This window comes from Chlamydotis macqueenii, chromosome 1 (assembly GCF_036417535.1).
Source record: "Chlamydotis macqueenii isolate bChlMac1 chromosome 1, bChlMac1.mat, whole genome shotgun sequence".
NCBI lineage: Eukaryota > Metazoa > Chordata > Aves > Otidiformes > Otididae > Chlamydotis > Chlamydotis macqueenii.
The window spans coordinates 61,074,672-61,090,256 of NC_141556.1; the positions used below are offsets into that span (position 1 = coordinate 61,074,672).

At 41.6% G+C, this 15,585-nt stretch overlaps 1 protein-coding gene across 4 annotated transcripts in view; it reads left to right on the top strand.

Moving 5' to 3' along the window:
- Nucleotides 1-1,560: 1,560 nt before the first annotated feature.
- The window catches only part of ALDH1L2 (aldehyde dehydrogenase 1 family member L2), a 39,162-nt gene continuing 25,137 nt past the window's right edge, over nucleotides 1,561-15,585 (top strand). The window contains exons 1-6 of one of the 4 annotated variants that reach the window (XM_086754139.1): nucleotides 1,561-1,647; nucleotides 1,682-1,762; nucleotides 7,526-7,667; nucleotides 9,877-10,111; nucleotides 13,601-13,766; nucleotides 14,607-14,708. In XM_086754139.1, coding sequence (XP_086610265.1) covers nucleotides 1,561-1,647; nucleotides 1,682-1,762; nucleotides 7,526-7,667; nucleotides 9,877-10,111; nucleotides 13,601-13,766; nucleotides 14,607-14,708 — 813 coding nt within the window. Of the gene's footprint in view, nucleotides 1,763-2,128; nucleotides 2,179-7,525; nucleotides 7,668-9,876; nucleotides 10,112-13,600; nucleotides 13,767-14,606; nucleotides 14,709-15,585 lie in introns of those variants that run through there. The other 3 variants (XM_086754131.1, XM_086754115.1, XM_086754121.1) reach the window with 3 other exon arrangements.

The following is a 15,585-nucleotide window of genomic DNA, read 5'->3' on the forward strand; positions in this document are numbered from 1 at the left end:
ACCAACCGGAATGTTTCCAGAGATGGGGCATCTACCACCTCTCTGGGCAATCTGTTCCAGTGTTCTACCACCCTCATTGTGAAAAATTTCTTTCTTATGTCTAATGTCTCTTTTAGTTTAAAACCATTACCCCTTGTCCTATCACAAGCAGCCCTGCTAAAACACTTTGTCCTCATCCTTCTAATAAGCCCCCTTTAGGTACTGGAAGGCAGCTATAAGGTTCCTCTGGAGCCTTCTCTTCTCCAGGCTGAATAGCCCCAGCTCTCTCAGCCTGTCCTCATAGGAGAGGTGCTCCAGCCCTCTGATCATCTTTGTGGCCCTCCTCTGGACTTGCTCCAGCAGGTCTACTTCCTTCTTACATTGGGGGCTCCAGAGCTGGATGCAGTACTTCAGGTGGGGTCTCACAAGAGCCAAGTAGAGGGGCAGAATCACCTCCCTTGACCTGCTGGCCCACACCTCTCTTGATGCAGCCCAGGATGCGGTTGGTCTTCTGGGGTGCAAGCACACATTGCCAGCTTGTATTGAGCTCCTCATCAACCAACAACCCCAAGTCATTCTCCTCTGAGCTGCTTTCAATCCATTCTCCGTCCAACCTATATTTGTGCTTGGGATTGCCCTGACCCATGTGCAGGACCTTGCACTTTGCCTTGTTGAACTTCATGAGGTTGGCACAGGCCCACCTCTCCAGCCTGTCCAGGTCCCTCTGGATGGCATATCCTTCCTCCAGCGTCTCAACCGCACCACACAGCTTGGTGTCGTCGGTGAACTTGCTGAGGGTGCACTCTATCCCACTGTCCATGTCGCTGCCAAAGGCATTAAACAGGGCCAGTCCCAATGCTGACCCCTGAGGAACACTACTCGTCACCGATCTCCACTTGGACGTTGAGCCATTGACTGCAACTCTTTTGAGTGCGGCCATCCAGCCAACTCCTTATCCACCGAGTGGTCCGCTTGTCAAACCCATGTTTAGAGACAAGGATATCATGTGGGACAGTGTCACATTGTCTTATTACTGGCATTTTTGGCATGCAATAAACTAAAAATTAATGTCGATACTCTATGCGATCCTTTGATTGTCACAGCAGATTAACACGAATGTCTCGTTGACAACCTTGGTAGAGGGGGCAAAGCTGGAGACAACGGCTCTGCCGCCCCTCAGGCTGTCAGTGGATGGGGCCATGGTGGCCCCCGCGGCCGAGGAGCCCCGAGGGCCGTGACTCGTGTCCCCGTGGGCCGGGAGCCCCTCACCCCACCCAGGTGGGCCCTGCTCTCGGGCCCCGCGGCGAGGGCAGAGGCGGCCTCCGGGGTTAGGGGAGCCGAGCGGGGGGGCAGAGACGCTGGCCGGGGGTCCTCGCTCCCTCCTCCAGACTGCACCGCCACCCCCGGTGCCAGTTCCGGGGCCGGTCCCGCCGTGCCGCCGCGGCCGCGGAGGGCGGGAATGAGGAGGCGCGCGGGCGGAGCGGCAGGTGCTGGGGCCTCCACCCCACCCCCCCCCCCCAACTCCGCCTCCCCCCTCCGCCCCGGCCGCGCCGGTCCCCGAGCGGGGGCGCGCCGCCGCGGATGCACGCGCTGGCGGGGCGCCAGCGGCGTCGGCGCGGGTTGCATCAGACGAGGCGGGCCGCCGCCACCGCCACCACCGCCGCCACCGCCGAGCCGGCTCCGTCCCCACCGGGCGGCCGAGGGAGGCGGGGGCCCGGCGGCGCACCGCAAAATGCTGCGGACAGGCCCCCGGCTGCTGCGGGCGATCTGCACGACGGCGGCGGTGAGCGGCGTGGGGCCGGGCAAGGAGGGGAAAGTGGCGGGAGGGGACATTTTTTAGCGTGCGGTGGGGGCTGTCTTTGCTGGGGCTTGGGTCAAGCGCGTACGGGCGCGGGGAGGTCAGGGAGGGGGCTCGGTTTGGGTGCAGAGGCAGCCATCATCTGGGCGCTGCGTCGGCTGGAAGCGGCGGGGAACGGGCGGCAGCGATACTGCGATAATCCCCGGTAACCGGCTGCCCGGAGCAACGCGAGCGTGGCTGTTCGCCGCCTCCCTCACGCTGGGTTTGCCCTGCGGGAAGCTGAAGATTGCCTTCTCGGTGAAGAAGGACCATCCCCGTTCTCCGCGCCTGGAGAGAAGCCCGACGCTTTGGCCTAGGAGGAGTTGGTGACCTTCTCATCGCCAGGTCCTAGCTGTGGGATGGTGGGTTGCTCTGGCTTGGGGTTGATGGCCTAAATTCTTCTGCACCCTGTGGTTCAGTTTTTTTTACAGCTCTGCCTGTTTGTTCCAAGCTGTTCTTTATGTCCTGTGAAATATATAGACTGCAGAACTCCTGCAAGTGACTGCTCCCGGAAAGCCTTGCCCAGTCCAAATTGTCCAGATGTGTAGGTCTGGCAAGCTAAGTGAGACTGGGAGAAGATGTTTTTTCTTTGCTAAAGACTGCTCTTTGTTTCATGTTTGACTGCTTGGCTTAGCGTGAGGACAGCAGTCCCGCTAATGTACTACATGGAAGGGATTTGAATAAAAGAGACTGAACACAAGCTTTTTGGAAATGCAATCAGCAGTGCCAAAAAATGAGAATGAATGACTGGTGAGAGCGTGTTGCCCGTAGATGTGTAGACGTGTAGGGGAGGCTCTACGATAGGTTTCTATTTGGAGGCACTGGAATTTAGCACATGTAGGGGGATCCTTGATAGAAATAAAGTTGCAGTACTGCTTTTCGAAGGAGACATAATTCTACATTCATTTTAAACCAGATGTAACGTATTAAAATATATCCTAGCTTCACTAAATTCTTACACAGAATAAATATAATATTGTAATCTTTTTGATAGTAAGCTTTATAACCAGAGTAGCAGTTATTTAAGTGTTAGCCTTCAAGAGATTTGATTAGAAACTGATGACCAGTTCAGTGTTAGACATACATACAGAAGAGACAGTAACAGAAAATTATTTTTATCTATGAAATAAAGATTCTCCTATGGGAAGGTTTTGTAACATTAGACCCTTCTGAGAGAAGAAAATGTAGCTCTTGGACTTCTCTTCCATTTTTAGGGACTAGAACTTTACAGGATAGTTACCAGCATTGGTCAGGCTGGTTCTCTATGTGGTGCTTAACTCTATTTATTAGTTTTATTTTTGGTTAGTTGTTTTGGAGGAAAAAAGAACCAGAGTGGAAGCAAACATTAAAATACTGTATGTCTTTTAATGAGCCATTGTGAAATAAAGTCCAGTACTGTATCAACAGATTATATGGCCAAAATTTTTAAATAGGGAAGTTAAACTTAAATTTGTGCTTTCATATTGAGGCAGTGAAATAAAGTGGACTTTCAGACAAGTTGAGTATTCAAGATAAGTCCACTTGAACAAGTAATTCTCAAGTTTTATGCTCCTTACCTTTATCTTATTTTCTTCTTGCAAATTGGGAGCACTTGAGTCAGGGAAACAGAATTAATATTAATCTGTGTTATAATATAAGCAAAATATAAGGTTAAAGAAGAAATTAAAAGTTCAGACAATGAAAACAATAGAGTTACAGTAGAGTGCACACCAGCTTCTAAATTCTTAGCTTTTGGAAGCACTGTCACGATAATCCTATGATTACAATAATTACGATAATCACGTTATCCTATGATTACAAAAGTAATAAAAGAAAGCCTGCATGTCTCTAAGCCACCTAAGCGGCACTGTTTGCCATAACTGTGAATTGGGTAATCTTACAAAAGTACATCGAGAAATCCACTCTGAGACTACATCACCACTGACCTTCCCTTCCCATACATCTGTTAATGAATGTTGTACATGCCTAGTCAGCCAGGCAACTGCAAAATAAAACTAATACAGCCTCTTAACATCACTTGACAGAAACAATAAAAAGTTTAATCTTTGTATGTGTTAGTGACAATGATCCAGTATCCATCTAGCACATTGTTCAACAACAAGGTTGTTTTAGTGTTCTTTCATGAGCTTTCATTCTACAGCTTCTTGATGAATGCTACTGATGGTACGCTGGCCAAAATGTGCCATTTCTGTAAGAAAGAAAACACCAAACTGTTTTTTGTTTCTGTGTAATTTTATAGAGCCTTCAGTTTTAATTGTGTGTTATGTCCATGTTAAATTCCTCTAAAAGGATTTACCCTTTTACAGGTCTAACTCATCTTAGGTAAAAATGCTAGAGAATTTCCAGAATAAGATACAGAGTGGCTGTGAGATCTTACGTAGTTACTCAACTGTCGTTTTTCGAGTAAGACAAAAAATGAAGGACTGGATTATTGCTATGATCATGCAAGTCCCTCCACATATGGGATTTCTTTTCTCATTTTTTTTTACTCAGTAGAAATTTTGTGCATGGCTGACTTGTGGGTTTAGCTCCTGCTTTCTACTGGTGACAGTGTATGTGTTAATGTACTGCAAGCAAATTGCCACATCTAAGCCATAGAATAGAAGTCACGCGATACACATATACCATTAGTGGGAGAAGTAACTCAAGAATCACTGGTCATAGCACAATTACCAGATGCATCTTGCAATTGAAATCGGTCTCCATTTGAGTAACTTTTTGTAACTGTGAGACAGCAGAGCTGATTTGCTGCCAGGCCAAACTTTTTGTGCACCACAGTGAAGAAATGGGACTTTGCCAGTCTGCAATCTTATCAGTTTTGCTGATTTTTTTTTTTTTTTTGTTCCTTTGAGGACTGTGTTCTCTGTTTGCTTCTCACCATCTGTTGACTCAGTTCCACAACTAGCACAAATTAAGCATATGTAGCTTTACTGAAACAATGTTAATTTAGAGCTGCTCGTGATTTGGAACTGGAATTGGTATGCAGTCCTGTGAAATATGAGAATCAGATTTATTCACAGGGAAATGTGAACTAAAAGTTAAGTTTAAGAATAGAGAATGTATATGTTATTAACACTTTGTGAATAAGTGAAGAAAAAGTAGCTCTTAAAGTGGTGATAAATTTGGACTGAAAATTGCAAGAAGATTGGCCAAGTATCAGAACAGCAACAAAGTACAGTACTTTAAAAGTTTTTTTAAAATGGAGGTTGGATAAATCTATAAGAGTAATCATATGACATGATGGGTTGTGATGGCAGAGGACTAGATCTGTTAGCTAAGGAGATTCCTTCCAGTCTTGTGTTCTTGTGTCCTCAACAGAAGGACAAAAGCAGAATAAGTAACTCTCATCTGGACTATCTTTAATGTTTCTTCAATATACTAGTTGGGTTGCCACTATAAATTAGCACTGGACAGAAATTTCATACCATGCCAAACTTGTTCAGTGATCCCGCAGGTTAATCTTTCTCCAGCTTGCCTGCTATACTTAAAATAATTAAGTGATTAGGAAAATCTGATGATTACTTTTTGTAATGCAGCAACATTTCTGCTATAAAAACAAGGGTATCAGTCATTAGCAATGAGATCTACCTGCATCCGTTGGGCCTTGCTAGACAAAGATTGCAAGGATGAGTTGTGCTCATATAATTCAGAACAAAGTCTTGTCTTTACTGAGAACAAAATAATGGACATATTTCAGGCATTACTACTAACAGTGCAGTGTTGATTAGGAATATTATCATCACCAGTCTCACAGGCTTTTTTTACCAGCCAGCTATAACAATCTGATTTTTATGTCCATCTTTGCACCTTACTGCTTGTTACTACTGCAGTTGCACTAGTGCTGACTAATGCCGAAATATGGGGATGGTTTTGCTACACAGTTTCATTCTGAGGGAAAATATTGTCTCTGGACAAGCAGTGATTTCCTATTGTTTTATGTGAAAAATAGAGAGCACACTTCAATATTCCTGTAGTGGAACCTGCCAAGTCATAACTCTCTTTTCTAAGGCCAGCTGCACAGCTAAAATGTAATTTGAAAACAGCAAAACACGTTCATAATATTTCAGCTGTGAAAAGAGTTGTGATAAAATGGATTGTGGTTTTCAGTAACCTGTTTTTCAGGACATTTCTGTTTGTCATAAATTTGTCATGTGATCTGATGGGCAGTCCAGACCATTTGGTATCCAATCTGTAATCCACTTGGTCAAGGTATCCTCGTGTGCCAGCCACTGTAAGAACGGGAAAAGAGGAGGAAGGAGAAACACATGGAAGTGCCAACACACAGAACAAAAGCCAGTGGTTAAGATATGAACACAGTGCTTTGATTCCTCTGTATTGTCTAAGCTTCTGGCATCTAATGGGTCATTCTGAAAAAATGGAAGTCAAAGTCCAGTTGGGAAAGGTGAAGTTAAGAATAAAGGTGGGAAGTGTATGGATTTATTTTCTACCCTTCATTCAGACCTCCTAAAGAGGAGAGGTCTTCATGGTTTGAGTCTAGGAATAATTTCGAGCTGATTTGGCTTTGAGGAAGGGAAGTTTTGTTTGTTCTATGTAGGCCTTTCTGTGATAACCAGGTCTGCTAGTCCATTTGTTTTTGGAAGGTTTCCAGTTTTCAGTTTCCAGAAGCTGATGAAAAATGCAAAGACAGTGCTTATAGGGACAGTTCCACCCTTCCGCCTGTACCTGCATGCTGGTTCCTGCTCCCGCGCTGGACCTGCGTTAGGACTTGCAGCAGTGCAATGAACTAGATCAGTGAATAGATCCAGTTAAGAATAAGCCACATTTTGTCAGGTCAGTGCCTGCCTACCTCAGTACCCTAATCCAGTTCATGCAGCTACAGGAATACCAGTTCTGGGATAAAGGAGATGTTAAAAGTAGGGACTGGAGGTAGGGTGGGAGAGGAGCACAACTGTCCCCTCAATCTAAAGGGACTCTGAGGGAATTAGTAGTTGTCTCAGGGCGCAAGCACTTGAATAACATAGCAGTACGTGATATCCTGAAATCATGGTAGTGTTGTGATTGTAACTATCCTAAAAATCAAAAAGTTGGAGCAATTATTGGCTCCTACTCAGTCTGAAGAAGCTTAAAAGCACGTCTGGTGTACTAGGGTGCAAACGCAGAATGCAGTGGAAGTCCAGCAAGGGAACCTCACATTTAGGAGTATTTCCTTGTAGGAGGATCAAATGGATGATCATTACCTTTAACGTGGCAGGAGCAATGCAAGCTTGTCTTCTTTAGCCTATACATATTAACAATGAATAACATGCCGCCATTTAATTATAGGGATTTAGAGGGCATGTTCCAGCACGTAAACTATGCCTAGAAAAAGTGTTTTATGTGTCTGTTTAAAAAAATGTATTTTTGTTTCATATTATGTTAGTTCTGACTATGAAGAAGATCATGGAGCCTGTTATTCCTCTTGTAACAAGCGTTGGGTCTGTCTAATGAAAATTCTGGGAAAGCCATATAAACATCAGTGACAGTATCAGATGATATTTTTATGTTATGTGTTGTCTCTCTGAATTGTACGTTGCCTGTCATTAATCTCAAAAAATTGGTTATCATTCATTCAAAGGTGATTGAGGTAGAAAGACTATTCAATTTTAAATCAAAATGAACATTGATCAAAAAAGAGCAGGGGAGAAATGTAAGCAACAACGTATTTCCTTTGCATCCTAGAACATGGTTTGTTTCAATTCTTTTTACCAGGCATATCAACATAAGCTAAAGCTAGCCCTTATAGGTCAGAGTATTTTTGGACAAGAAGTTTATAACAAACTGAGAAAAGAAGGCCATAAAGTTGTGGGAGTATTCACAGTGCCTGACAAGAATGGACAGGCTGATCCTTTGGGTAAGTGTAATCTTAATCTAAACGTTAAAATCACAGGCATACCTAATGAACTTGCCTTTTCGTGTGAAGGTGATATTTATATGGGAATGACTTGCATGTATTGCCTTTATTGCACTGGATTCAGCACAAGAACTATGCTTTAACAAACACCACAAGTCCCAGAACTGGTTTAACCTTGTTAGTTAGTCAGTATTTAAAAGTACTTTTTAACCATACAGGGCCATACATTATGGTATTTAAAAAATAAATTAACCTGGGTACTTTATTTGAGGGTACATCCTAAAGGCAATCATCCTGAACTAGATCTGTATCTTAAAGCAAATAGCTGCTGAGCCTCTGTTCAAGCACAAACGTCTGTCACCTCTTCCACTGTGCTGCCTGGGATACTCAAGGCACGAAGCCAAGACGATTTGTCCCTGGCTTTCTGCCCTTCCTGACAAGTCTGCATGCAGCAATGTACCTGCAGAGCCTATTTCTCTTCCACCTGGACTACGGAAAACCCATTGAAAGGGTAGAGAGGGCTTTGCTCTCCCTTTTTCCATTGCCAAGATGCATAAGGATTTTCTAGACTTTCCAAAGAAAGAGTTGTTGCCTGACAAGTATTCAGAGTTGTGTTCATACAACAGAACTCAGTGTGACAAAGAAGGTGCTTTGGAATCATCTGAATTGTAACTTACTTTTTTTTTTTTTCAGTGGCACAAAAGTAGTGAGTTAATATGATTAGTAAATAGAAGTGCCAGAACAGAATATACCTTTATGGATAACCAGAAATTAACACCACATTCCATGACCTGTCTTAAATTGTTTTTTTTTTGTTGTTTGTTTTTTTTTTTTTTTTGTCAGGTTGTGACATGTTTTTACAGAACTCTTATGAGGGAAGAATCAAACATAAATTTTGCTTACCTGGGCTATGGCACTCCCGAAGTAGCATATAGTTCTCAAGTTTATTACATTCTGTAACTCTACCTCATTAAAAGATTTAATCACACTTTGGAAGAATTAGAGGAGGCAACTATTAGTTTAGAAAAAGACAGTTTGACTATCCAGCTCTGGAAGCATAACATAACACTTGGTTACGTTATATAAACTATTGCTGTATGGTTGTTACACTAGCAGATGTAACTAAGCAAACCTTCCACTGATTTCAGTCATATATGTATATTAACTGAACCAAAGAATTAGTTTATTGCTCTCCTAATGAAAAAAAAAAAAACAGATACTTTGTTGCTTTTTACTTCCAGATGACTCAAACAGCTTAAGTCCCAAGTGAAATTTGCTGATGTTTCCATATTCTCAGCTACAATTTTTATTTCTAAAAGCCATTGCAGTGCAAACTAATATCCATTTAAGTAAGTATTTACTTAAGACCTAGGTTAACAGGCTAAATATACTTCAGGTCAAACTCAAGATCCAGTTGCAGAAGTGAAAAAGAGAAAGGAAAGTACAAAAATGTGTTTAGAAATAGAAATTAAATGAGGTTAATTTTCCATACCTCTTCTTTTTTTTCCTTTTCTTCCTATTACACATACAACTTTACAGATGTAGAATTTGACTCTACTATTGTGCTCTCTGTGATGTTATTAAGCAGCTGTGCAGTAGAATTTATTAAACGCCTAAAAATTCTCTCTGCAATTAATGCAGTTGGTTTTTTCCCACCTTTAAGCCTAATTTTGCTTGTAGCTCTGTGTCTCACAGACAAATGGAAGCATACCCAGAAGGCATCAGTAAACAGAATTTTGAAGAAATTACTGAAGGCCTCTAGCATTTGTAATTATTTGCACCACATGGCAAAATGCTGCTGACTTGAGTGAATCTTAGTTGTATGTAGTCATATTCACATACAAATTGCTAAACTGAACAATTAAGTTCTGCTGAAACAAACCTGTTGCAGGCAAATGTAATGACTGGACAAGAACTGAAGAGTCACCGTTAAATGGTCAATATTTTCTGCTTTCACTGGTACTTATTAGCCAAGTCATAAGAGTGAACTTAAAGTTGAGAATGACTTAAGCTGTAGGAATCAAAGACGGAATTAGTAAAATATATCCTAGTGCAAAGGTTTTTAAACAACGTACAGAACGGTACAAAGGGCACTCTGTAATCATACACTTGATGATCTGCTTGAGTTGTCATGCAATGTCTCTCTGATTTCAAGCTTGAATTTTTAACACAGTGTGAATTAAAAAATAAAATTGTTCTTGCCCCTCAGCACTGGCAGCAGAGAAGGACGGCACTCCTGTTTTTAAGTTCCCCAGATGGAGAGCTAAAGGCAAGCCTATCCAGGAAGTAGTTGCAGCCTACAAATCGGTTGGAGCAGAGCTAAATGTCCTTCCGTTCTGTACGCAGTTCATCCCCATGGATGTTATAGACTGCCCAAAACACGGCTCGATTATTTACCATCCATCCATCCTGCCACGCCACCGAGGGGCTTCTGCAATCAACTGGTGAGTTTTGTTCGTCAAAACTACGTGTATGTCATGTCAGGATGTTAGGCCATACCCATTATTCCTGTAAATGCTGGCACGGTTCTCTTGACTCGCAACTGCTCTGAAGGAACTTCTCTGAAGCAGCTGAGTATTTGGTTCTTGAACTGCACTTCATACCTAAGATTCATTATGATTTCCAGTGCAAGTTCAGCTGTTGTTCTGGGAAGAACAGTGATGTGATCTGTACATTAATGTAATTTGTTCACATAGCAATCTGTAGTTTTCATAGGCAGGAAACTGCCCTCCTAGCTCATCCCCCACAAACACTGGACAACTGTCACAGCAGGGCTTGATGCAGAGCCTAAGATTTCACAGAAGGGAAGAGAGAAGAGAATCCACAAGAATAAAACCTTGTCTTACTGCACAGCTAGATTCAAAATGTTACTGTGAAAGAACTACACTGCGATAATGATGACAGTACACTCAGATCTAGCATTCTGGTGACAACAGAAATGCCATTATCACAGTGTTTAACTTCAGTAAGAAATTGTCTAAATATGAAGAAACAATGTAAAAAGAATCTTTCAGGCAGCATGATGGTTGTCTAAAGACACAATGTTCTAGATGCAAAGTAAAGGCATATTTTGATTGTTTTGGTTTTTTTTTAATTCCTTGATGGAAAAAAATGCTAAGCTGAAGTACTAAAACAGAGGAGTACAGGAGACTATTAGAGACATAAGGAAATCCTTCAAAAAGTGGCAGTTGTGCCCAAGTGAGTAAAATAAAAAAAGACCATAAACTCTGGCAAATTAGATGTAAAATGAGAGTAAGGCAGTCCAGAAAATAAATAAAGAACCAGCTTTTAAAGGCATAAAATTGAATAATAACCGTTTTCTCAAACGCATTCAAGGTGGGAGGTATATAGGGTGATACAGGTGTTTGATATAAGAAAGCTGCTTATCAAAGAGAACACCCTGGTAGGAAATCTGTACTGATATTCAGGATGGAGGTGCTTAGGATGTTACTACCATACAGCCCTTCTTTGTGTGGCATAAGTCAGAACAATTCTCTTGAGTTGAACTGTGAGTAGAAGAGATTTTAGATAAACTGATGGATGAATAAGAATCTCTTCTCAGGGCCAGAGAACTTCCAAGCAAAGGTTCCACAGGTTTCTCTTCCTTCAGATTGTGTTGTTGTAGGAGACCGGAAAACAGCAAAGGCAATCCCGGTTTTAAACGGGCTCAGAGTAAAAGCTGGGAAGCTATAGATCCGTCACTCTGATTTCTATCTGTAATAGAGAATACAGTTTCTACACAAATGGGTAAATGTGATAATGTGAAAGTGAGATTAAGACAATATGTGGTCAAATTCAAAGTTAAAAAATATAAGGTAATGTACATAGGAGGAAAAAACTAACTATATGTAAGCAGCAATAAAATTTAAGTTAGTTGTTTTTCCTCAGAACATGGAAGGATCTTAAGTACTGTCTGCATCTCAGTTAGAATATGAAGGAGCTGGAAATGCTTTGGAAAAGTCTAAGACAGATGATCAAAGGTATAGAACAGCTTCCACATGATGGGAGAGATACCTAGGAATCTTCAGACTGGAAATGAGGTCATTTGGAAGGAAATATGCCAGCTTAAGTCGTGAAAGACATAGGAAGGTGAATAAGGAATGATTGCTCTTTCTTAATCAAAAGTGAGGGGGCAGTCAGCAAAGAGATCAGGTAGTAGGATTTGACTGGAAAAGGAGGTACTTTTACTCCATGCAGTTCATTATTAAACTGTGGAACTGCACATCTGGAGAGCTCTAGAAGGATGATTTCATGGAGGAAAAGTTCATCGAGATCTATTCCACAGGAAGATGTAGATAGAAACACTTTCAGGAAGTTTCTGAGGTGAAGGTTTCCAGGAATGGGAATGTATCCCAATGGTCTATCACTGAATCTTGCCCTGTTTTGCATATTCCTTCTGTAAGCCCTTCTCAGGTAAAGGCTGTTGTTCTAAGATCTTTAAACTAAGCTAGGATTTAGCACTGATTTGGCCTTGGCTGACCATTCTCATGTTTCACCCTTGCACCCCGTGCTCTCATCACACCTTCTTTCATCTGTGGCTACAGCCCTGCTGCTGATCAGATGCGTTCCCCCACAGTATGACTGGGAAAGCCTGTGGGAATTAGGCATGGCTAAAGGGGCACCAGGCACAAACAAGGGTCCTGGGCCTCTGAGGTTCCTCATTCCATCCTTTACGGCCTCTTCCAGCTATTGCCACGTTGCTAGCAGCAGCTGTCTGCGGAGGGAGATGGTGGGCAGAGGAGGGGGCACACAGTACTTCCCATTCTCATCCTGTCACCTGTTTAGCATCAGGGACATTTGCCAATGGTAACTTCTCCTCCAGCCATGCAGAGGACATGCACTTCTCACCAGGTTGCTCTTTCGGTGTTTGTACCTAATATATAACAGAAGAGATGTTGCTTAAATGTGTGAAAGATCTGATACGGGCTAGCCAAACTTCTGTAAGCATTCACTTTTGTGAACCTGCCAACTTCCCCAGTTGTCTTTAGAGTTTGTCCCTCATTCTGCACAAATGTGTACTTTACTCCTGTTAATAATGTAATTTTCAGTGCTTACAATTAATAGTGATTTTTCATGTGTGTAAGCCAGATCTCAGATGATCCTGTTACAACATGGACTGCCAAGGGAATACTTACATGAGATATGTCTTACAGAAAATGGCATTGGTGTTTGCATGCAGACAAATGGTTAAAAGCATGTAGGAAAGATATCTCTCTCTCCATGTCTGGCTGCTCCCTTAAACACACTTCTGTTTGATTATACATCATTCTGAGGCACACGGAACTCCAAAGGAGAAGTAGAAATCGAAGTGGCTGAAGTTCCCTTCAGATTCAGAGGCAGATCCTGAGCTGAAGTAAATCAGCATAGATCTGTTGTAAGCAGTGCTGTGTTCGTGCACAGCAGCTGAGAATCTGGCTGGATACGAATTCCCTTAATAACTTTTCCTTAAACAGATGCATATCCATAATTTTCCGCTCTGAGATTAGCTCTTTTTCAGCTGTGTGACATCTGTACTTCCCTTGCTGACCTACAGATAAGTTGTGAGGCTTAGCTAATTACAGTAAACTATGAATTATTCTGATCATATGCTCTCTAGATGCTTCCGTCTTTCAAATTATGTTGCAACTATTGCACACCTTTTGCTTTGTGTGTCTGACCACTAATAATACTTTAAAAATAATTATCACAATGAACTGTTTGATAGACATCTCGGATTCAGTTGCAGCATTTCTTACGTCATTTTGTGGAAACCATACATCAACAGTATCAAAACTGTGTTTCTGACTATGAAAGGAGCAATGAAACTGGTATTAAAGACAGGATTTTTTTTTCTATGTACTTAATGCAAATGAATGTGTAACAGACGGGTTGATATTCCTGACTACTTTGATATGGTCTGTATTTACTGTAAGGCTTTTTTTTTTTCTGTCTAGGACTTTAATTCAAGGAGATAAGAAAGCAGGATTTACTATTTTTTGGGCTGATGATGGCTTGGACACTGGACCAATACTTCTGCAGCGAGAATGTGATGTTGGCCAAAATGATACCGTGGATGATCTGTATAACCGGTTTCTCTTCCCAGAAGGAATAAAGGCTATGGTATGTTTAGCTGCACTGAATATCTACATTTTAAGAGGAAAAGAAAAGCATCTGCTGGAGTTTGAAAGTGAAGGAAATACAGACAAGGTGCATACATTTGGAAGGGCAGAGGTTGTGGTGCTCAGCTGAATCCTAGATTTCAGTGGAGCTGCGCTGCTTCATGACAGCTGAGAAAGTCGCTTCAGAATATTTGTTGCTGGCAGCAGGCAGAGCATATCCTATTTCCACAGAAGGCAAGAAGTTGAATTTGTGTGGAATGTAGCTCTTTCCACAGATTTCTTGAATGGTTTTACAAGGTGACATTTTTTACAGGCTCAGAGAGAACAGAAAGTTAGGGGTGAGGTTGAAAAAATAGGGATGGTGTTTTAAGTTCAGAGCCTTGGTAGATTTGGTTTGGATTTTGTATTCTTGTCCTTCTTTTGTTTTGTTTTAAAATGAAAAAAAGAAAACACATATAAATACTCAGTATGGATTGTAGAGGATTTTTTTCTCTCTCCATTTAGATGCAGATAAATAACTCTTTGTGGAAAGAGAAAAGGAAAGAGCTGAATGCAAACATACAGAGCCACATTTTGGTCCTGCAGAACTTAGGCAGCTGCTATATGTTTGGTGACTAGGCACTCCCATCAAATTTCTGAGGCTATTTCTTTTGTCAAAGAAGTTTAAGCGTGTATGTATGTTAATCAGTGCAGCGTTAGTCCTCTGGATTTTGGAAGTCCTAGGTTTTAAGAATAAACCAGTTCCCCTTGTTGCAGAAAGTCTTTTTCTGTCACTCACAAGTATGACTGAGGAAAGAAGGCAAACCAATGCTAACATTACATCTGTTACTTTTTCACTTAGGTGGAAGCTGTACATCTAATTGCTATTGGTAAAGCCCCTAGTATACCTCAGCCTAAAGAAGGGGCAACATATGAAGGGATCCAGAAAAAGGAAAATGCAGAGGTATGTTAAATAACGCTGTGATTTGTGCATATCACTAGAAAATTCGTTAACTCAGATTGCAATAATAATTATACCAAGTTAACACAAATTTTAACTCAGCTGTTTCCCCGCCCCTTATTCCTGGGATAACTCCAAGGATGCGTGTAATGGAGCCCCAGGTTAAGTGTCTATTCCCTTTCAGCAGTTACATATATTTAGAAACTTGATGTCTTGCTTGGGATCATCTACACACAGCTAGATGGCAGCTGCACCTTCGGTGGATTCTTAATATGTTGCCATACTTTTTAACAACAGCACTGAATGGAGATAACTCTCTTTGTTTACCAACAGTCCACACTAAATTCTCTACCAGAAATAGATTTGATGTTAGGAAAAGCAAGTGTTGGCACTTTTCCTCTTGGCACCAGGGAAAAAAAAAAGGTCATATAAACAAAAAACAGATTAAAAAATGTTTTAAACACCCACATAGGAATTAGATTATACAAGCACCCCCACTGTGTTAGCTGCATCTTCTTTGTGGTCGGGAAGATCACCATAAAACAGTAGTGAATGCTGCCTGTAAAACCTTCTTTTCCTTTTCTAGACCAGTGCAGAAGTTTAAAAAAAAAAAGGCAAAAATTATTTCAACAATTTCAGTCACTTGTCTGGGGTGAATGTAGTCCTTTCCACCTGAAATATTGTAGGTGATGCTTTTCATCACATTTCAATTCCTGACTTACCTTAGAAACAAATAGCTTTACATAAGGATATTTTTATTCATCCCTTTAATCTAATATATAAGGAGCTTTTGGAGTGAACTAGCTTAATCTCACTGCTGTAAAAATATTCTTATTGGCTTATAACTTGCTTCTAAGTATTCTTTGTGCTTAAATTATGA